At 37.7% G+C, this 23,799-nt stretch overlaps 1 protein-coding gene across 3 annotated transcripts in view; it reads left to right on the forward strand.

The window, feature by feature from the left end:
• ARFGEF1 (ARF guanine nucleotide exchange factor 1) overlaps positions 1-23,799 on the forward strand; it is a 186,475-nt gene that overhangs the window by 151,361 nt on the left and 11,315 nt on the right. For 2 of the 3 annotated variants that reach the window (XM_048840867.2, XM_048840868.2), the window contains 12 exons: positions 1,823-1,913; positions 3,096-3,136; positions 3,230-3,399; positions 5,033-5,184; positions 5,355-5,527; positions 6,617-6,777; positions 7,827-7,957; positions 10,414-10,543; positions 12,396-12,531; positions 12,618-12,756; positions 18,191-18,263; positions 21,439-21,568. In XM_048840867.2, coding sequence (XP_048696824.1) covers positions 1,823-1,913; positions 3,096-3,136; positions 3,230-3,399; positions 5,033-5,184; positions 5,355-5,527; positions 6,617-6,777; positions 7,827-7,957; positions 10,414-10,543; positions 12,396-12,531; positions 12,618-12,756; positions 18,191-18,263; positions 21,439-21,568 — 1,527 coding nt within the window. Of the gene's footprint in view, positions 1-1,822; positions 1,914-3,095; positions 3,137-3,229; positions 3,400-5,032; positions 5,185-5,354; positions 5,528-6,616; positions 6,778-7,826; positions 7,958-10,413; positions 10,544-12,395; positions 12,532-12,617; positions 12,757-18,190; positions 18,264-21,438; positions 21,569-23,799 lie in introns of those variants that run through there. The other variant, XR_012666954.1, reaches the window with a different exon arrangement.

Here is a 23,799-nt window from a genome sequence, read left to right on the forward strand (position 1 = left end):
TTTAATTAAGCTTTTCATCCAAAATTATTAGAAGCCAAAACTTCTAAATTCTCCATCTCTAACTGGATAAAATAATGCAATGTAGAAGCTTGTGTACTTGCTGTCAAGCCATTGTTGAAAAGCATACTATATGTACAACTAGAGCCTCAGCTGAAGGAATTTTGTGAAGCATTCACCTGGTCTTGAATATCCACCTTGTCACAATTACTATAATCTTGGATTTCCATGCCACTGCGGACACATCCTTTCAGAGAAAAATAAACTTTAAAGAAATTAAGTGGTCTCAAAATAAACTGTTTTTTCCAAAGCGAAACTTGCAATCCTTATTTTCCATATTATTTTCTCATGACTTTTGTTTTTCTCCATCACTTCTTCTATTTATTGTTTTACTCCTTCCTCTGACAGATTGAGGGAGACAGTTTTGGAAAGAACAGAAAATATTACCTGATCATTTTCTTTCTTTCATTATGATATCTCTTAATCTGGACCTACATCCATTTCACTAATATAAATAAATCACTTAGTTTCTGCAAGCTAGTGAGGGTGATGTACGTATTTTTTAAAAAAATAGAAAATTAACAATTAATATTCACATAAGAATTTGCTACAGCTTCTTGTTCAGTTTTGGAAGAGTGAGGAGCCAAATGGGTAAGAATTAAGCTATAATGGTTGAATTGCCTCTACTTTCTTGGCATAGAGGGGAAGCTCCCCAGTGACAAATTTTTTGGAGACTTAAGAAAAAAACATACCTGGTAAACTTTCTGTTTGCTAAATTCTAAAACTGGGAAAAATTTGGCTTTCATTGAATACTCTACTGTGGGTACTGGTGCACGTCAGTCACTCCTGTTCTCCATGTGTGGCCCATAATAGTTTAGTCTGCTGTAGGCTGTAATATTTTGTCTAATTTTAGTTGTTGGGTTTAGTGTGTGGGGTGCTGGGGGGTCTGTGATATACGGGAGGTCAGACTATATGATCTGGTGATCCCTTCTGTCCTTGGAACTCTGACTCTACTCTGCTCCCTTTTCTAATAGAGTATTTTAGAACAATTCAACACACTCTGTGTGTTTCAGTGCCTAAGAGTAGTGTCCTTAATAAGACCCCATGGCAGTATTAATTCAATGTTTCTAGTTTTTATTGATTTTGAACAGGATTTTCAGAAACTTCGCTAAATGTGGATTTAGGAACCTTAATTTAGGGGCTGATTTTTTAAAAAATCTTGGCCACGGTTTCTAGTTCTCAAAATAAGTATTTTCATTTATTTGTAGTTATTTTTCTATGTATTTTATAGTGGTAGATATGGTGTACTTGTTAGGGACATTGCCTTCAGGGATTAGTTTTTCATCATCATAGTTTTTCATCATTCATACACATGGAGTAGCTCTTCACCAATCCTGATAGCTCTGTTCACTTGCTCCTGGTAGAATATGCAAATTCTCTCTCCAGGCACCAGATGCTATTACTAATTATCCAGTTTCAGCACCAAAACTTGCAGAGAATACTTCCAAAGATGCAAAAACCAGAAAGGTAACTTTAAAATCCCAACGGACTCTTCATGTGTTTTGCATCTTTGGAAGTATTTTCTGGGAGTTTTGGTTCCAACAGAAGTGGAATCTGGAGAGAGAATTTTCTTGAAGCAAGTTTGGGGGAGCAACCCAGCAAAGGACTAGTCAATGAGATGACCAGTTTAAGAGGTGAGGAAAAAATTGGTGTACTTGCCTTCATCGTAAATACAAATATATTCAATTCTTTTGATACTGACATAAGTACTTTCCTCTTTGTCCTCCTCTCACCTCCCTCTTCTTTTTTTAATTTTTCCTCACAGTTGGAGGAAATGTGGACTGGAAGCAGATAGCGAGTATTCAGGAATCCATTGGAGAAACTAGTTCCCAAAGCGTTGTTGTTGCTGTAGACAGGTACAGTATTTAACTCCCTTCCAGTTGGATACTTCATGAACTTTTCACAGTATGTGAATACAGTAAATTCAATTCGTGATAGAAAAAATAAGTAGATTATTTGGTTTCCCAGGCATTACAAAAATGCTGTATCTGCATCACCATATTTCAGTGTCACAAGGTGCTGGTTTTTGTGTTATTGCACAGCAGGAGTTGCTCATCATAGCAGAAGGTAGAAGGAAGGTAGGGAAAAGAGAGGCAGAAACAGTTTACAAATATTTAGTAATAACTAAATTATTAGGGGAAAAACTGAGGGTTGTAAAAGAAGCTGCTGTTGCTGTACAAAGCGTGATCCATCTTGATTCTCTACATAAATTTAAGAATAAATGCTTCAGTTAAAATGTATAGATTTATGGAGAGAGAGAACTACTGACACTAAACACTTTTGCTTCTCTACCCAATTACTGCATCCTTCCATTCCCCCTGACTAGTACTCATCTATAAGAATGCTGTCTTTGATATTTACTAGCGTTCTAGTTTTTCCCTAAATGTAAAGTGGAAGTGATCATGCGTTATGGATATTATAGGAGTATTCTGGTTTTTATTTTCAAAACTGGATCGGACAGGAATGTTTCATAAATCTTGCTGTTTTATATGGAGAAGTCTGAGGCCCCCAGTGTCTAAATGGTTGTCAAAATTGATAGCTGTATTTCAAAGTCGTATTTCTTTGAAGGAATGCAAGAGTCCCTAGGGTTTAGGCATAATACACAAGACTGATGTCAGTTGTGGGTATTTGTTCTGACCAGATACTTTGGTCAACATTATATCTTATGGTGTCATTTGTAAATGTTGAATATTGACCCAAATCTTTCTGGTATAATGAAAAGTACTTTCTGATTTATATATTGAAAATGCTGTTTTTCTTGGTATACTTTACCTTCTCATGAAGCTCTCTGAGGGACAGCAGTTCTAAAATCTTACTAAGTGTAGTAAATCATGATTCACTTTTTGGTAGCGTTCCAGATTTTGAGAATTTACCTGTCAAGTCTTAAATGCTGTATTTAAGGCAGTTAGATTTTGTCATGGCCAGAAATCTGCTTTGGACAATAACACAGTGGCAAAGTAGTTGTGGTATAAATTATTTTTTGTAAAAGAAGCCACTTTTTAAAAAAAAAATAGTCTCATAAATTGTGAATTTTTCAGAATATTTACAGGATCTACAAGGCTGGATGGAAATGCTATTGGTAAGTTTTATCACTTTTTTATCTTAATCTACAAAGTAGCTTTCTGATAAAGCTTGGAAATTATACTAAATGAATTCTGTGATTGTTTAACAGTGGATTTTGTCCGTTGGCTTTGTGCCGTATCTATGGATGAACTGCTGTCTGCTACCCATCCTCGAATGTTTAGTCTACAGAAGATAGTAGAGATTTCTTACTACAACATGGGTCGGATAAGACTACAGTGGTCTAGAATCTGGGAAGTTATTGGAGATCATTTTAATAAGGTATGTTTGCTAATCATTACACCATTTGAATTGCTCCCACAATCAGAAAATGATGATTCCTATCTATTTAAAACCCTTTCAAAACTAAATTTGAAAAATTTTACACCTAAATTCAGTTCTGATTATCCTTTTAATGTTTATCCTTTAATGTAATCCTTTAGTATAAATAGAATTAGAGCACTAAAGAAGAAAAGGAAAAAGAATACAAAATCTATGATAGAAGGGCTAAAGCCATCTATATTGCTCTATATTGAACTGGCTGGTTATTCTCTGTTCACAAGGCTGATATATTCTGTACTAAAGGCAAAGGCAGTGGTATAAATTGGCCAACTTGTTAATCATGGTTAGCGCCCTACCAAATTCACGCCCATGAAAAATGCATCACAGACTGTGAAATCTGGTCTTGTGTGTGTGATTTTATCCTCTACTATATAGATTTCATGGGGGAGTCCAGCATTCCTCAAATTGGAGGTCCTGACCCAAAAGGGAGTTACAGGGGGGTCACAGGGTTATTTTTATGGGGGTCATGGTATTGCCACCCTTACTTATGCGCTGCCTTCAGAGCTGGGCGGCCAGAGAGCGGCAGCCAGGCACCCAGCTCTGAAGGCAGCGCCCCGCCAGCAGCAGCACAGAAGTACGGGTGGCAAAACCATACCATACCAGCTCTGAAGACAGAGCCACCGTCTGCAGCAGTGCAGAAGGATGGCATGGCATGGCATGGTATTGCCACCCTTACTTCTGCGCTGCTGCCTTCAGAGCTGAGCAGCCGGAGAGTGGTGGCTGCTGACTAAAAACCCAGCTCTGCATGCAGCAGCCTAGAAGTAAGGGTGGCAATACCATACCAGGCCATGCTTACTTTTGCGCTGCTGCTGGTGGCAGCTCTGCCTTCAGAACTGGGCTTCTAGCCAGCAGCTACCGCTCTCCAGTTGCCCACTCTGAAGGCACCGCCAGCCAGCAGCAGCACAGAAGTAAGGGTAGCAGTACCGCAACCCCCCTTACAATATCCTTGTGACTCCCCCATATAATAACCTTGCAATCCCCTCACAAGTCCTTTTTGGGTCAGGACCCCTACAATTACAACACACTGAAATTTCAGATTTAAATAGCTGAAATCATGAAATTTACAATTTTTAAAATCCTGTGACCGTGAAATTGACCAAAATGGACAGTGACTTTGGTAGGGCCCTAATCATGGTATAGTTCTAAAAATGGCTGCAGTAAGTGGTAATATGCCGTCATTGGGTGTTGTAAAAAGTGTTTTGTGTTTCTTAACTCAGCTTTGGCTGTTTGCAGTGTTGAATTAATCTGTTGTTCTAAATTAAAAGTCTTATTTGTCTTTGTTTTTTAATATCATTTTGACTGGTGAATTAGCTTTAAAAGTTGGGATGTGTTCTTCAAAATACAAGTTGGACAGGTTAGGAAGTGAGAAACTTATTTGGTAAAGTACTGAGCCATGCTGCTGGTAGGAATTGATTAAATGAATACTGTATTTTTAACTTTGTATCTTAAGTTTCACTTCTAAATTTGTGATTTCTACTCTTCCGTTTCCACTTTCAAAAGTAAAGACAATTCAGACTCATTTCTTAAAATGAAGTTTTAATGCCAACATGTGTTTCTACTTCTACACTATTAGGTTGGCTGCAATCCGAATGAAGATGTAGCTATTTTTGCAGTAGATTCCTTAAGGCAGTTATCAATGAAATTCTTAGAAAAAGGAGAACTTGCTAATTTCCGATTCCAGAAGGATTTCTTAAGGCCGTTTGAACACATAATGAAGAGAAACAGGTAATTATGCAGTTAACTGAATCACTTGGGAACATAACAACCAGCTTTTGGAATCAGATATTTTGTTTGAATTGCTTCTGTAAAATGAAATTGGTCCTTAGAAAAGTCCTGTTTTTTAATCAGTACAGTAGCTTCAGTTACTATTTATTAACATTTTGTTTATAATTTAGGTCTCCTACCATTCGAGACATGGTTGTACGGTGCATAGCACAGATGGTAAACTCTCAAGCTGCCAACATTCGCTCAGGTTGGAAGAATATATTTTCAGTGTTTCATTTGGCTGCATCAGATCAGGATGAAAGTATAGTGGAACTTGCATTTCAAACTACAGGGCACATTGTCAGTAAGTATTGATGCATAATTTACAGATATCACTATGGGTATGTGGAAGCAAATGAACAGCTCATTGTTCTTTTCAGTTTGCTCTAATTTTATTATCTATTATTTTTTATCTATTATTTATTATTATTATTTGTTTATTTTGTTAGCAGAACTCACTTAATACATGTTAAATCAATGTTTCTCTGCTTTTACTATTTTTTTTAAATGTGTAGTTCACTGAGAATATACTTCAAAAAGTAATAAAGTAATGTTTGTCATTTGTCTTTGTACTTCACACACAAGTTTTTTATAATAGAGCTGTAAACATTTATTTCTGGACTGAAAAGTTAACTATTGAGAGACAATGAATTTTTAAACAAGTTATACTTTTTCATTTTTGATTGTGAATTTATAATTTTCGAGTATGTTGCAGAATTACATTACCTGCACACCTTCCCTTTGTTCTCTGAGTTCTTGCTGAGAGCTCTGTTTTAAAAGAAGGAAGTGAGGCAGTTGGGACTGTATGATCTTTTATTGTCTTGGCTCAAAGCTTTCAATGCCAAAAGGGATCACTTCTGCAGTTGCAACAGGCTGTGCTTTCAAGAAGGTTCTCAAAGCTCTGTGTTTCACAACTCGTGTGAATGTGTAACGCCAATACAAGTGAACCACAAATATGGGGTCGGGGAAAGGCCTACAACTGATCTCTGATGCTGTAGCCTGTCCTGGGGGGATGCTGTTCAGCTCTTAGTAAAAATGTGTTTAAATATAGATAGTGCTAAATATCAAGCCTCGTGCCATATTCATAATTTCTTAACTAATTTAATTGTGGGCTTTCATTGCTTTAGAAGACTACATCCATGAATGGGTGTGAAATTAAAATATTTTATAAAAATACAGTGCCCTCTGTATGAATTCTTAATGGAATATTTTTGGTTTTTGTAATAATTACACATTTAACAGAATCAAGCAGTGACACACATCTGTTCAGCCATTTCTCTCACTTTTGTACTATGCTAGATTCTCATCTTGGCCTTCTAAAATTATTTTAGGAACAATTGACATTTTATTTGAAGGACCCATGTGTTAATTTTTATATATGTATTTTTTCCAGCAATTGTATTTGAAAAACACTTCCCAGCCACCATAGATTCTTTCCAGGATGCAGTAAAATGTTTGTCTGAATTTGCATGCAATGCAGCTTTTCCAGACACAAGCATGGAAGCAATCCGCCTCATTCGCCATTGCGCAAAATATGTATCAGACAGACCTCAGGTATGAACCATACTTGTTAAATCAAAAGTGTTTAAATTAATAATACTTTCATAACATAAAAATGTGCAGTTGTACCAGCTTTACAAGTTTGGCTTTAAATTCTACGAGGGACTTTAAAGTTCAGGAGAGGGCATGGGCTGTATGGTTTTTTTTTTATAAATATCTTGATGTAGGCTTTGAACAAGTTGCACTTTGTGTTGGTTAACTTTCTTGGGATCTTCAATGAGAGCTGTTGAAGGTTGGAACCTTTCAGTATCTGTTCCTGTGCAGGGAGCACCCTTTGCTAACATACAGTGCAGGGGTCAGCAACCTTTGGCACACAGCCCATCCGGGTAATCCGCTGGCAGGCTGTGAGAGATTTTGCTGACATTGACCGTCCGCAGGCATGGCCCCCCCACAGCTCCCAGTGGCCACGGTTCACTGTTCCCAGCCAATGGAAGCTGCAGGAAGCAGCGGGCCACAGGGGTGTGCTTGTCGCCATTTCTTGAAGCTCCCATCAGCTGGGAACAGTGAACTGTGGCTACTGGAAGCTGTGGGGGGCCATGGCTGCAGACTGTCATCATAAACAAAATGTCTTGCAGCCCGCCAGTGGATTACCCTGATGGGCTGCGTGCCGAAATTATTATTATGGTGTAGATTCTTATCCTCAAGGATGTCTCTATAGGACAGAATAGAAGACTGAGAGGTTAAATTAAAAGTTTAAAATGGTGGCTGAGTAGATCATCCAGTTGTTTCTTGCAAAATCTGTTTTTCATGCTTTTATAAGGATAATTTTAAAAAAACATTTAGTTTACCTTGACCATAGTATAGCTCCTAAAGTAAATTTGATTACTATATTTTAGTGGTATCATTTATAAACCTTAATATCAGATTGTAAAATACTGAATATAATTTTTCTAATATAATATCCATAACAGTGCTTAAATTGTGCTTTATTGAATACATTTACTGTAATATTATCCTAGTACTTATAAACTTACTATTTGGAAGGTAGAACTTGTAAATAATACGATGCTTCTGCTACATTAATCCTGTGTTTGCTTCTCAAGGCTTTCAAGGAATACACAAGTGATGATATGAATGTAGCTCCTGAAGACAGGGTGTGGGTGAGAGGATGGTTCCCAATTCTCTTTGAGTTATCCTGTATCATCAATAGATGCAAATTAGATGTAAGAACCAGGTAACAATCAGTATTTGTAATTTAATTTTTCAAGTGGTTTGTTTTTCTTGTTTGAGCCTTTAAATTTTTTTTAAAGCAGATGGAGGTAATTTTCTGTTGGCAAACATAACTGATCTGACTAAAATCAGTAACTTACATATTTGATTTAATTGCTATCACTTTGGAAGGATAGGCAAGTGCTATAAATACATTTTAAACAGATGCTGAAACATTAATTAAATTTTTTTTTCCGAAGAAACTTTTTACTTAAGTTAGCTTTGTTACTTAAGCTGATGAAGGTCCAATTGAACATGGATACATGCTTTTAGAATTATCATACAATAGGTGAAATACTTGACATTATGATATGGGCTTCTATTGTATGTCTGTTTCTCTCTTAAAGTCTGTGATAGTCAAACCCAGTGCTGTTTTTAGTGCCTGTTAGTAAAAGTAAAACAGTAACTTTACCTCCATATGTTAGAGGTTGTAAATTAATCAGAATCATTCCATTTTAATTTTGACACAGTAGGTCAACTGTGTAAACAATCATTATGCCCTAAACTCTTGTTAAAATAGGAAATTAGTTAGGTTAGTATGTCTTCAGAATATGTTTTTCCCCCTGGCAGTTCTACCCATTATTTTGTTGTTGTTAAACAAATGTGAACAAATAGTGTAATAACCAGATTTAATATTAATAGAAAATTATGACACAATCCTATAGGAATCTTTTCTGGTTTCTGTTGAATACTTGAATTTGCACATTTTCTTTGAGTATTTGCCAACAGTTTTCAAGCCAGGGCAGATACTGTAGTGGAGTCTGCAAATTGATAATTGATTGCAGAAAGAGATTGAAAGGGAGAAAAGTTATACAGTACTTTCCCACACAAATCTAGTTCTTTTTCAGTGAATGCTATTCTGCCCTTGTAATGTGTTTTTTATATTTATTGACATTTTTAATGATATATATGAAATGTTTGGATTTCCTTTTTCATGAAGGAAGTGTGTTTGCAGTATGTCAAATAATGAGAGAAAAGTAAATTATATTTTAGATTTTTGTGGTTAATTCTCCCCTGTCACTAACAGGAAATCATTCAGATTCAAAAGTAACAAAAAGTATGTTTAGAATCCCAGTAAATGTAACAAATAACTTATAAAAATACATTTGACATTTATAATTCTATATACCTGTGATAAATACTGGGAAAGAAAACTGTAAAGCTAAATTTAGGCACAGCCCTAAAAATCAAGAAATGTTGAAAGAGATGCTTGTATGTTTACTTGAAGGGCTCATTTTTGGGTACTTAATTTTAATGTTCAGAATGTAAATAGATGAAAGGAAGAGCGTTTGTGAATGAGCTGTTTTCAGAGTAGCAGCCGTGTTAGTCTGTATTCGCAAAAAGAAAAGGAGTACTTGTGGCACCTTAGAGACTAACAAATTATTTGAGTATAACCTTTCGTGAGCTACAGCAGCTAAAAGATTACTTGAACAGGAAGATGGAACTTTATGCTCTGTATTGCTTCTTTCTAATATATAAACACCTGGTATTAAAATAAAGTTCGCTTGTTTTTACATTTTAAAGTATCAGAAAAGTGAAGGCTTCTTTTCCTTGTTTGTGCTGTATGACTTGTTGGAGGTCAAAGATTTTGACTGGAAATATTCCCAGCGCTTAATTAAAAGGCTGAGAGGTGGTGAATCTTTACTAGATACTTTCTTTTTAACTGTGTCTGGAATATTTTTACATTAAATCTGTAACTAGAAAAGTTTTTAAAAATCTTAATAAAAATAACTTCCTCTCTCAATTAGATTTCATATGCATGGTGTCTCATGTCACAATATTTCCAGTTCTCTAGGCATCCTTAGTCTTCCGGGGGGGGCGGGGGGGGCGGGAAAGATGAGACCTGAGTTTCTCAATTAAAAAAATAAGCAGAATCTTTTAAAAACTCTTGTCTGTTCTTCAGAGAGAATCAAAAAGGGCACAACCCCATTTTTTTCCTTTTACAAGTCACTTTGACTATTTCCTGGCTTCAGGTAGCATTTGGGAAAGCTCACTTTTTAAAACAAATTATACACTGATTTACCTTATGGGTACCTCCATTCATAATATTTTACTGTAAATTCTGACAAGTTAAAGAAAATTATAAAGAGTTTATAGGTGAAATTTGTGCCCTCAGTTTTCTATCTCTTGAAATTAAACTTAAAAATCCTGTTCAGTTTGAAGTGCTCACAAATGCTTGCTTTGTTTTCCACTTCAATTTCTAAAAATATATTTTTTAAACTAGTTGACTTTACCACTCATTTTTAGTATACTGTATGAGAACAATACAACTATAGCATGTTTTAAAATATAAACAGTGCATGGAATGTGTTTCATGCAGGATTTGAATATTATTATTAGTGTAGCAGTGTGACATCTGTGGCATATAGTGTTTCTTTTTATGATTCCTCATATTTGTGTGTTTTTTCTTTTTAATTGCAGGGGCTTAACAGTAATGTTTGAAATAATGAAAACATATGGCCTTACTTATGAAAAACACTGGTGGCAGGATTTGTTTAGGATTGTCTTCAGGATATTTGACAACATGAAACTGCCAGAACAGCAGACAGAGGTAAAAAAGAGGGGAGGCGCAGGGTTTGAGGGGGAGAGATTTTCATGTGATTCACAGCTAGGAAAAAGAAATGTTCCTCACCCATAAAGCCACACCCACATGTCTTGTGAATCAGAATGTTTCACTTGTTGCTAGAACTACCTTAATTAATTGTGTTACTGTTCTGTTGAACATACGCAGAATCTCTCTTCTTATTTGTATTGTAAACCCCATCTGTATAGTGAGGGATGATAATTCCATGTACTAGGTTATAATAGTTCCTTATTTTGCATGTTGGAAGAATGGTTTAGGAATTGATAATTGCAGGAAGAAAGATAAGACACAGGGGATATGGTTGAGCTAGGCTGCAAATTTATTAACTGAAGTCATCTGGGAACTATCCAGCAGTAACTCTTTCTGTGCAAGTCATCCTTCCTTTCATAATCTGCTCACCAGGTGGAGGGTACCTGTCGCATGTTTCCAGCCCATTTCTGGGATCTCACTGCACGGCATGCATATGAAGTTTATAAGGGGCTGGGGAAAAAGAGGTTGACACCTCTCCGTACCAGACTTCAGGCGCTCCTATCCCATTCCCCGTTTCATTAGGGGAAACCTTTCCCTAACTCCCTATTCCTGTTATTAAGGAATCAGACTCCCTATCGAATGAGTATCTGCACTGGACACCTGCCAAATTGCAACTTCTAACCTACCCACTAGGTCCCTGAGCTGTTGTAGGGAAGGCAAAAAACCCTTCCTATGCTGGCCACTCTGGCAGTGAGAATAAAATTTCTTTCCCAGTTTAAAAAGGCAACTAGTGCAACATCCACAGCAATTTCAAAACAACATGTCCACCTCAAACCCCAGGTGTGGGAGCTGCTGTGCTGGTGTTGGGGTGCCCTCTCCTTTGGTACATGGGAACCAATGGGCTTCCACTGCAACCCTCAAAGCAGCCAGTCAGCTGGGATGCTGCCCCCAGCAGTAATCTCACCTTCCTAATCCATGAGAAAGCTAAGCTCTCATGAGCAGGATAAGATGGAAAGATCCTGAAAGAAACCACAGAGCCCACTTCTCCCTGAAGGCCCAGACAATACCCCTCCCCCACACCTGTTGTGGGGGGTGCCACTTGCTTTTAAAAGCATTAAAGAAAGATCATCTAGGTTCTGGTAATTTAGCGGTTGCTTATTTCATACATTTTAGCTGTGTCATATACTTTTTTATCCTAAGGTGGCAGATATAATAGATTATAAATATGGTCAAGATATCAACTATTTTTGGAAAATACGTACTGTTGATTTGTGAAAGGCCAGATTTCCTTTTTTCTTTTGTCAAATATTAAGCTACAGAAAAGTGAGCTAATTGTGAGGTGAGACTTAATTTATATTAGCATTCATTAATGATTTACATAGTCTTTACATTGCTCTCAAATAGTAGTAAAAAGAAAGGGGTTACTGTATGCTACATTTCTTATATCAGGTACTCTTCACATTTACATTACTTAATTTCTCCTTGGGATCAGATTTTCATGCTTTCTTCCTTTATGCTTTTTAATGCTATCAATGGGTTAGTAATTGATGCTCTTAACCTCACAGTAAGCAGGGTAAAAGTGGAGAGACGGATTTTAGATTACCCTATCAGCCAAATCCATGCAGCACTACATGTCGTTGTGGATAGTAGTTGCAATTTAGTGTAGGGATAGGACTAGGGATTAAAAATAGAAATTAGGAGAGAGGTGCAGATGGAACAAGTACCCAATAGCTCCCCCACAGATCAACAGGAATTGCCTACAAGTTAAAATAAGAATTTTGTGCATTCTTAGTAAGATACATTAGAAATTTTATAGTAGCACACACCTCGCTATTATTTTTTCTCCTAGAAAGCTGAATGGATGACAACTACTTGCAATCATGCACTTTATGCAATATGTGATGTATTCACCCAGTATTTAGAAGTACTTAGTGATGTCCTTTTGGATGATATATTTGCACAGCTGTACTGGTGTGTGCAGCAAGGTAAGACTGTACCAAGTTGTATTAGACAATGCTAACATTTTACACTGTTGGGTACAAACAAACAAATGCACTATTTTCCATTCCAGACAATGAACAGCTAGCACGATCTGGTACCAACTGTTTGGAGAATGTGGTCATTCTAAATGGTGAAAAGTTTACACTAGAAATCTGGGATAAAACATGCAACTGCATGCTGGATATCTTCAAAACCACAATCCCCCATGCGTAAGAAAATTCCTCTTTTTTATTGTGAAATTTGTATTAGCTATTCTTTTTAGAAGATAATTTGGATAAGGGCTCCATGGTTTGAAATCAGTTTCATTTTACATGGGTGACCAAAAAGTTGTGATATTATATTTAATGTTTTTATATTGTTTTTTGCTTGTTTGTCAACAGAAGACTAAAAATAAATGGTCTTTTAGAACAGCAAATTGATTCAAAATAACAAGGGTATTCAGTGTACTTTTTCTATATATTGTAAATTTTAATCAACTGTGTTTTTTTAAAAAAAAAAACCTTTGAAATACAACATAGGAGGTTTTTTAACAGGAATTATTGAGGTCTAATCAAATTTTTAAAATTACAGCTTCACTGAGGAAGAATTGTGTCTCCTGGTTTTATTCGCTTCTTCTCTTACTCTTATTTATTGGACAGTAGGCCTTTCAATTTTTTAAATATGCATGAAATAATCTAACAGGACTTTTACCATAAAATATAAGTGAAGTGTATTAGAGTAAGCTTCTTAATTTGTCAGGGAAGCCATATAGTTGGTTCACACTTGCCCAATTTTAATCTGCTTACTTAAAAAGCAAAAAAAAGGGGGGGGGCAGGGAAGGGTTAAAATGAATTAACAAAATGTTCTTAGTGTGACACATTAATCTCTTGGTCATTCACTTTTGTGGCCTTTAACAACCCTCATACATTTAATTGTCTTTCCTGGCTGCCTGTAAGTGCCTTGGGGAAGGGTCTTGCCACTTCAGCTACAATACGCCATGCATGCTTATGGGGGTGTGAAAAAATAAAAAATCACTGTTGTCTGAGACTAAAATCCCACCCCCACCCCCAGCTCCCTCACAGAAGGTGTGTCTGTATTGTAGGCTTTTTTCAGCAATGTGTAGTGTCCATATCTGTTTAACCCCTCAGTGGAGGTATAAATAGTAGTGTAGATGATGAGGTACAGTTTAGGCAACTAAAGTAAAGGAATACCTGAAGGGTGTGGGAGTGTACTTGAGTATATGCCCTGCAGGACTCCCTGCTTTCTCAGGCCAAGCCTCCACCTTTTAGCAGTGTAGTATCCCACTGCTGGAGCCTTCCCTACCTTAGTGAAAGATGCCAGCAGTGGGGAAAGGCTCTGCCAGCTCCCCTCTGCTGGAGCCCTTCCTCACCACAACAAAAGGTCTTGGCTGTGACAAGATGCTGAACCCTTTCCCCACAGCCTCTCTGCTTCCGGAGCCTTTCCCTGACACTTGTAGCTACACACCACAATGTGGATCTGGTGAGCTTTCCACTGCGGCACATAGCTAAACATACATTACACACCGCCACCAGACGAAGCCAGAGCGTGGAACACTCTACCCATTCTGAAGTCTCTCTGTCTCTGTCCTGACTCATGTCACAGCACTGCTGGGCCTGCACATGACTGCTGCCTTCATAGCATTTTCTCCTTTCCCAGGTTTGACTTCCTGATGTTACCTGGCCCAGTGGAGGGATCAGGAACGGACAGTGAGGGAGCTGGGATGCATGAGGCATTCAGGCTGAAGTGCAGAGGGAATTGCAGTGAGGGACTTTCTCCTCACAAATATCTCACCCTGTCCAGTCTTTGGTGGCTAGAAACCTCTTCAATACAACACCCAATAGCCAGTTCCCAGATGTGTCCAGTTTTAATTTAATAATACAATTCTTTGAGCTAAAACAGTAATAATTTTCACACCCTATCAAAGCATCAGATTATGTGTGGTGGTGAAGTGATGTGGATAACTGCTTACTGAAGGCTGGAATGAAACCACCAATGTTTCTTTTGTTGGTGTGACCAAGAGTGACATTTGAACCCATGTCTCCAGATGTGAAAAGCCAAACACACTAATCCATTGTGCCAGCTACCGTGTACGGTTTAAATATGAACTTGTGCTAGCAGAATGTGTTAAGTCTTCATTTTCACCAAAGTATTAAGCTCCTTCACTGTTCAGTGCATTCATACAATCAGACATTGGCAGCTCCGTAACAATTTCTGTTGTGGACATCTTACGCTGGTTCTTTTGCATTGTCTACTAAGCATCTGCTTTTAAGACCTGCTTAATGCTTCACAGTTTCCCTTTTGCTGACATTTATGGTATTTTGCTTCTCAGGCTGGACACACTTTTTACACGAATGTTGTGATGTTCTACCACATCTTCCATATGTTTCCATTCTCTTTTTCCTGTCTGTCTTCTCTGAGTTTCCTCAGGTTTTCAATTTGTGTTTCTTCTTGAGCTTTTTAGGTTGAAATTTTTGCATTATCACAAGCATCCCTCTGATGCCATTTATATTCTGTGGGAGATGCGCAGCCTTCCCAGTGAAACATCCTCTGTTTTATCAGTGTTTTTACATACAGTCTTCTGATCAGTATGTTGTCTGCCTCATCTTCCATGGCATATGAGGACATTTACTTGGTACTCATCATGGTTACTGACAACCCTGATGCAACATGAAACTGCTCAAAATGACCTGTTCATTTTAGCCATGTCTTCTCAGCAAAATTAAGACTTTCTAGAAGGGTTAGTGGAAATACTGACTCCATTTACCTCAAAAATGAACTTTTCTTTGCAAACTCCTTGTTTTAATCCTGTTTTTCTGCTGTTTCTGTGCCCTTAAGCTACCTTATTTTTCTCCCTCCGTTCCTGTGGCTTCCTTCCTCTTCCAATGGGAGGTGGGCCTTTTTGCTCTAGCTCTCTTGTGGCCTGCAGTGCAGTTCCTCTGCAGAGTCTCCTCTTCACTGAGTTCATATTTTTCTGTCCTGTCTTTTTGTCTCTCTCCTCTTTGGGCTGGGGCTCTCACAGCCCTACGAAGAGCCTCAGCTCTCTCCTCTTTCTATTCTACAGTGCAGCCCTGACAACACAGCTTGTTCTGAATGCTGCTCCAGTGCTTGGGGATGAGGAAAACAACCCCTCCCTGCTCTGAGTAACTTCACATACTCTTTCTTCCTTTCTCCTTGTTCCGACACTGTTTGTTGAAGTGCAGGCAGAAGCAAAGATCACAGAGGTATATAGTGTTGCATCAAGGGCAAGGGCTTTATTACTAATAGCGTGGAAGTGGTTGAATAATTAGCATTTATTCCAGGTGTAATGATTTCAGTAGTAACTCTAGGTGCCTTCCAGCATATGAACTGACTGCGTTTGACCCAATGGCTTAAAAATAAGGGTATGACTAAAATGCAAGTGAAGGTGTGATTGCAACTCAGGTAGGTACCTTTAATCTTGCTAGCTCAGCTAAAACTAGAAGTGAAGAAGCCCACCCAGGCCCTCTGGGTACGTAGTCATGTTGCTAGTTGGCACTAAAGCTGTGCTGCTGTAACTTCACTACTCGTTTTAGCCACGTTAGCTGGATTAGAGCCAATGAGGGTATGCCTACCCAAGCTGCAGTTGTGCCTTGGATTCACTGGACGTGTACCCTAAGACACTGTATCCTGTTAGTAAGCTTTGAACCAGCCAGCAGTTTACCTCACACTATTTTTAATATTGGCAACTCAGTAAACCTATTTTTATGTATAGTATTTTATATCCCTCTCAGTGTGAGAAACATTATGATTGCCTCAGACGTTATTTAATAGGATAGTCTTCATACATAGTACTGGAATCTGTCAGTGCTTGACAGGCTCTCTTTGTCTATGTCTGTATTTGGACCTGGGCGTGATATTCCCAGCTAGGCTAGACATACTCTCGCTAGCTCTCATCAAGCGACTATGCTAAAAATAGTAGTGTAGCCACTGTAACATGGGCAGTGGCTAGCCTGTGCCACTGCGTGCAGATCTGTGCACAAGCTCGCCCAGACTCTGTGGACATGGATGTTGCCACTTGCTGTTGCCAACGCTACTGTGACTACATTACATTATTCTTTTTAGTATGCTAACTCAATGAAAGCTAGTGAGAGACTGTCTACTCAAATGGGAATCCCACCCCTAGCTCCAAGTGTAGATGGAGTCTTTGTTTTCAAAAGTGATTTAAACAATCCTGAAATACTACTTGCCTTTCTTTGAGAAACTCTTTGCTGAGATAACTAAAAGAATTACTTATCACTTTTGTGAAGAATCATGTGGGTAGCCAGGTAAAATTGGTGTCCTGGCGTGCTTGCAAAGTCATTGGGTTATTAATTCTTCAATATCTCAATTGCTTTTGCAGAAATCATTGCCTAGCTTTGCTCCTGTATTTATGCAATATGGTGACAGTAGAAAAATCCTGCAATGAGCCCCACCATACATGTGCACACACTTTTGAGTACGTCACAGACATCCAATTCTGGAGCCCTGGATAGAAGTCATCTTTGTCACAAAACAGAAGAAATAATACAATCTGTACAATTTATAATTTTATTTTAGCTGAAGCCATACCCTCAGGTGTGCCAGAGCAGAGTCTGGCATAGCTGAGATGGATAGAGGCAAATTGACCCTCCTCTTATCCTGGTACTGGCCAGGAGCTGGGAACTGGCTCCTGGCAAAAATTAGAACAGTCTGACTTCTGCAGGCATTTAATAGCTCCCTAAGGCCATTATGCCAGTGAAAATTGTTAGAGTGCAGCACGCTCTGGGCCCTCTCTTTCCCACCTCCTCTCACAGGTAGTGGTGGTGACTGGGTAGCATAACACCAACTACATTGGCTATAGCCACCTCTATTCCAGAGGAGATCCAAGCTACCTCTTTGTGACAACTTTCTTCCTGTTTTGTGTTGCCTGATGCCTTTTGTGACTGGGACTTCTGAGATCTGGGTTCAATTCCAAGCTCTTCCGTAGACTTCTTGTCCATTCTTGTCTTGTCAAGTCATTTAATCTCTCTGTACCTCAGTTCCCATTCTATTAAATAAGAAATGTTAGTGTCCCCTTCTCCCACCCTTTATCTGTCTTGTCTATTTTGGTAGTAATGCTCTCTAAAGACCTTACAATGTGCATGTACAACACCTGGCACAATGGGGCCCTGATCTCGGTTAGGAAATCCAGGCACTGCTGTAATACAAATAACTCACAAGGATGTTCAGGCTTTATTCTTTCGTGTTTGCAAAGCGATTTGACATCTTAAGGTGGAAGTTAAGGAAGTATAAAGTATTACTATTTCTGTCGCTTCTGCTATGTATCAGTTATAAAGTTTACAAATAACACCAGCAGTTTTTTTAAAAAAGCTAAGAACTAAAGTAGTTATAGCTGGAAAAGTGTGAAGTAAACATTTTAAATTTTATTTCTTGCTTATAACTGAAACAAATTATATTTCAAAAACACTATTTAAATTATAGATTTCTGGAAGTATCTATTTACAGAGTATATTTTTGCCTCCATTTTTCATGCCTTTTTCAATTTCATTTCTAACAATGCTAGACACAGGGCAGCCATTGCATATGAATGTGTATCTTGTATGTAAGTGTCTAACTGTGTGATTTGTGTTTCAAAACTGCTGAGTGTGTGCTCTTTGTGTTTTCAAGGCTGTTGACTTGGCGACCGACAGGTGGGGAGACTGGCCCTGTATCTCCATCTGCTGTGAGAGAGAAACAGCTGGTATGTTTTGCAAAATGAGTTTTTTTTAAATATTTTTTTAAAGCTCTCACGGGTTTGCCTTGAATATACATTGTTGTATGGAACAAAGTAAAATGTGCTTAGTTTAGACCCAAATTTTTATGAGGTTTGGTTGGAAATGCTTTTCTAGATAATTTACTTTAAAAACAGCATTCAGCTGCCAAGAAATAGTGGTTTTTCAGTCTGTTTATGCAGTGCTTATATATTGTGTTGTGCAGAAGTAGGTAAGCTATATTTCTGTACATGTGTACATTTCTGAAAAACCCCATATATAGTGGTGGTAAGGCTCCTTGGACGATAACATTGTTTTGATTTGATTTGATTTAATTAAGAGTACATTTATCTTTCTAGCTAGGCTAGCACAGTAAAATTTATAGTGTATAATCACAGAAAATCATTGCACTTCAGTGATTTTGGGGGGGTTCTCACATATTTTGTTTCCTAATAAGAATATAAACTTTCATTTAAAAATAAATAGTTTGTAGCCCATCTAGTCTCAAAGCCTTGATGGTGTAAACTGACATGCTGTTGTTTCTTTGGATTTGAATACTTAAGTGACTAAGGACCTGAGTCACATTGATTTCAATGGAACAGCTCATGCTTTTTAAATTAAGCCCTTGGGTAAATCTTCATAGGACATAGGGGGCCTAAGGCCTGGTCTACACTGGGGTTAGGGGGGATTGATCTAAGATACGCAACTTCAGCTACGAGAATAGCGTAGCTGAAGTCGACGTGTCTTAGATCGACTTAGAATCACTTACTTCGCTTTCTCACAGCGCGGGATCGACGGCCGCTGCTCCCCCCGTCAACTCCGCTTCCACCTCTCGCCCTGGTGGAGTTCCGGAGTCGACGGCAGAGCTATCGCTAGACGCGATAAATCGATCCCCGATAGATCGATCACTACCCGCCAATCCGGCGGGTAGTGTAGACATGGCCTTAGTCTCTGCATGGGTGAAAAGGTCCCTCTATCTGGATGCCATTGCAGGATCAAGTCCCAGAACAGTAACACTAAGATGTGAACTTCCTCCATTTCTCTTCATGGGGTCTAATTATGGCAAAACACAAATGTGAACTGTTTCATTTCTGGTAGTATTAGACCTCTAGCCAATACGCTCATTCAGTGTTATTAGGTGTACTTGCCACATTCTGACTGGCTGATGTGCATGAAGTGCTTTCTATATAAAATGGTAGTGGATGGCATTATTTTTGAACTTCCAGTCATTTGAAGTTATTAGAAATAAAGCTGAAAGTTGTACAATATGTAAATAGTTGAATATTGCACTGGATACTCCTTGATCATTTGAATAAACTAAAAAGCTGCTGTTGTCTTTTTAAAATTAAAATAGCCTCACAGTGATGTTTTATAAAAAGCCCAGAGTCTCAGGCTTTGTCTTCATTGCAAAAAAAAAAATGTGTGTTTATGTCAAGTTAGCTATCTCAATGTAAAAAATGTACCTTTTTCAGTGAGGACATAGCCTTAGATCCTGTGGTATGGTTCGCTAGGGTTTGTGGATTTTCATGATCAATCAGCAGTTAAGTTTACTCAACATTTTAAAATAAAGCTGTTTCACAGTTTTCCTGTGAGGTAGGTAGGAAGTCTTATACCCACGTTTTCAGATGCATAATCTGAGAGACAGTAGTTGTGACTTGCCCAGTTTCGTGCAGTGAGAGAGGCATCAGCAAAAACTGGAAATGAAATCCAGAAGTCCTGACTCCCATTCATCTATAACCAGTAAAGCACTTAGCCTCCCTTTATTTTGTATCTGAATGGCCCTGTTGTCTTAAATTGTTCCTTAAAAGTTTTTTGCATGCAACAGTGCTGGGTATTATACACAATAGTATAAAATCAAAAGTGCATTCATATAAAATGAGGAGAGGAGTTGTCCACTGTTTGATGAAAACCCAATCCTGGTTACTATTATTGGTATGATGTAAGTGTTTATAAGTGTTGAATGCTTAGATTTAAATCATCATATTCTCAAATTGCATTTACTGGACAATAGACACTGGAAGTATTTGCTTATTGAAAGGAAGAATAATCACACATCTATATAATCTACTTCAGCAGTTAATGATAGAATATTCTTATTTCTATATTAAATTACATAATTTAATACTTCTACCTCTTCCCATGAGTACTTAAAAATGAAAGGCAGGGAGTAGTCTTAATGGTGATCAACAAATAGTGAAAAAATAAAATAAAATTCTTCAATTTAGTATGCAGAATACTCAACCCAGCAAGAATAAGGAAGCTATTCATATAATGCAACCACTTTTCTCTTTCAGGCCATCCCAAGTCATGGATCTTGTCTTGTATTGTGACTCCCCCATTTTTTAGTATTTCTGATTATATATATCACAGAAATCTACTGAAGCAGCTAGCTATCAAATACCAATAATAATATTAAATAGGGCATTTACCTAATACTTCCATCCGCCAAGCCAACATCTTGCTGCAGTAGACTTCTGTGGTGGGTATAAATCGTAGATCAAGAGGTGATCATTCATGACTTCAGGGGACTTGAAGCAAATAAAGATTAAAGTTCAGTTATACTGCCCACTTACTCTTGCTATTTGAAGCATTCCAAGATCTGCCAATTACATCCGTATGCCTTATTTTCACCCATTTATATATTGGAGAATGATACTTTGCAAAGTGGGTCTAAGAATTTGTAAATAAAGCACCTGGAAGGAAGGTATAGAGCAATGCCAGTTTCAGAATTATACTACAGTTAATGTATTTTAGTTAATCCATTGAAACTTAAATTAAGCTTTTACTTGACATGCTAGTACATGGTCCACTAAAGTATTTGAAAATGGTAAAAAATGATTGTAAGTGCAAAGTACTCTCTTGATTTCAATGTATTACATATTTTATCTTAGTTATTTGATTATATTATTTTACTCTACATGCACATATTTGAGAAGTTATCAATCCTTGTCTTGGTGAACCTTATTACTTGAATTGGTCTTCTCCCAATTCTAATATTAAAAACTGCTGTAGTGCATATTTTTTTAAATAATCACAAGAATGAAATAGAAAACTCCTCAAAAATTGTCAGTAAATTACAGTTACATTTTATTGAAAGTTGACCCATTGGTGAACTTCTGTTCAGTTTATTTGATGTACCAACTATTGGGTTTATTTTATTTTCAGGATACAATATCACAGAAATCTGTAGATATTCATGATACTGTCCAGCCAAGATCTTCAGATAAACACCAGATTCAGCCCATTGTGGGGTCCACAGCAAGTGAAGAGATCAGCAAAATCAGACCTACAGCAAGTAAGTCTTTCTTTAAATAAAGAGAGGAATGCTTGATAGAGGATTTTGTATCTGTTAAAGTAATGTTTCTCAACCTCGGGGGCGGAGGGTGTCCTCAGAATGGGTTTAGGGAGGGTCGCAAGTAAAAGTACGAAAAAACTTTTGTGTGCCAGATCAAAGTATATTTTTACGCAGAAACAAACTGTAAGTTCACTTTTATAAATTAAGAGTCCTTCAATGAGCCACTTGTTCTTGTTTTGTACCAACTAATTTTTTTATGTTGGGTTGAATTGAAGAAACCATTGATGAGAATCCCAATGCACATAAGTATGTTGTTGCATACGGGATTAAAACTTTCAAAGCTTCACTTACAAGTTCGGGATACTCATGCTTCTAAGCCATTCAAAACATGCAAACATCTTCGGAAAGAAATGAACACTGAAGCTTTTTGTCAGATGAAAACTTGATCAGTTTATCTTGCAGACTTCCTGCAAGTTCAGCAGACTCGACTTCTCTTTTGTTGAACAGATTAATTATCCACCTCTTGCTAAATTCTTCGTCGTCAGGGGGATGTAATCCTGGAGCTGCTTTTTAAGTTCAAGTATATGTTCAATCATAATGTTTCATGTCCACGCTCTTGTGGCCGACAATTGATTAAATGAACTTGCAACTCAGAGGAAATGACTCGAAGTTTCCACTCTGAAGCCGAGCAGACCAGGCTCCAAGCTTCTTTCCAAAGGCTCTCGCTTTGTCTCCCAACACAGTTGTGGTTTTGTGCTGTTAAAAACTCATATTTAACTCATTGAGATGATTGAAGATGTCTGACTAAGCCAATTGAAGAAGCCTTAAAGGATCCCTGAACGATTTAGCAAAAGGAGACCCTTGATCCTGTGGTATCATAAGTACTTCAGCTAGCAATTCAGAAAGTCTGCTTCATGCTTTTCCCCTGAGAGCCACCTCAGTTCAGTGTGCAAGAGAAAACTTTTATGAAGTGTACCCATTTCATCACAAACAGGCGAGCTGATAGAAATTGGCTTTTTATAAAAATCACAACTTTTACAGACTCATCAAGCACCTAATGCAACTCAGAAGGCATTCCTTTTGCAGCAAGTGCTTGCCGATGTAAGAAGCAATGGGTCTAAATTGTATGCAGCATAATTGTTCTTAATATTGCAACAAGCCCGCTGTTCTTGCTAGTCATTGCTTTGGTACCATCACTGCATATAACAATACATTTTTTCCAATCGATTTAAAATCATTTGGTAGCGTTAGCAAAAATGTTAAATAGACATTTACCAGTCGTGTGGGTAGGCAAGCACTTTACAGAAGAGCATGTTTTTCTCAACAGTAGCATCTGAATTGTATCGAAGGAAAGCTAAGAACTGTGCTGATCCTGGAACATCTGTTGATTCATGAAACTGAACAGATAGGAATTCAGTCCATTTTAACTTTTCTTTCAACTGCTCATGAATGTCATCAGCCATTTCATTAATATACCTCAAAACTGTATAATTTCATAAAGGAATAGCTTTAAGTTTATTTGCCTCTCCATGGCCGAGCATGCTTGTAACCATGTCTAATGCCCCAGGAAGTATGAGATTCTCAGCTATTGTATGTACCTTACATGTTTGGGCAATACAAACTAACATGAGAGATGAAGCTTCAAGAGCATTCTTACTGACATTCCTTGTATTCAGCATCAGTGTTTGCTGGCTATTCAAGCTGTTCCGTTTTCTAGAGAACTCAGGAGGCTTGTTCCTTAACTGTAGATGTTTACTCTCCAAATGCCAGATTAATTTCAAAGGTTTCCTGCTTTCAACACTTAGCACTTCACTGCACACAACACAATGAAGTTTATTTTTGATTGCTGTAAAACTGTACATTAAATAGCTGCAATCGTATTTTCTTCACTCATTCATTCTGCGAAGTACTTGCTTGAGCTCTCTTTAAACATTTATCCATTGCACAAGAAGACCTCACTGAAAAGTGCACAGACATATGTGCTAGCTGCGAAAAACAACAACAAATTACTCTATATATTTTCATAGGTTTGAAATATTTATTAACGCTGGTGGACTGGTATTACCTTAAATATTATTAAGTAAATTAAGAATAAGGGGATCACAGTTTTTTGAAGTTTTAGCATGGGAGGCGGTCACAGTTTCTTTTAAGTCCCAAAGGGGGTTTCCAGCACAAAAAGATTGAGCTATGCTGTGTTGAAGATATTATTTAATGGATATATGATTTTTAGT

This window comes from Caretta caretta, chromosome 2 (genome assembly GCF_965140235.1).
Source record: "Caretta caretta isolate rCarCar2 chromosome 2, rCarCar1.hap1, whole genome shotgun sequence".
Lineage (NCBI taxonomy): Eukaryota > Metazoa > Chordata > Testudines > Cheloniidae > Caretta > Caretta caretta.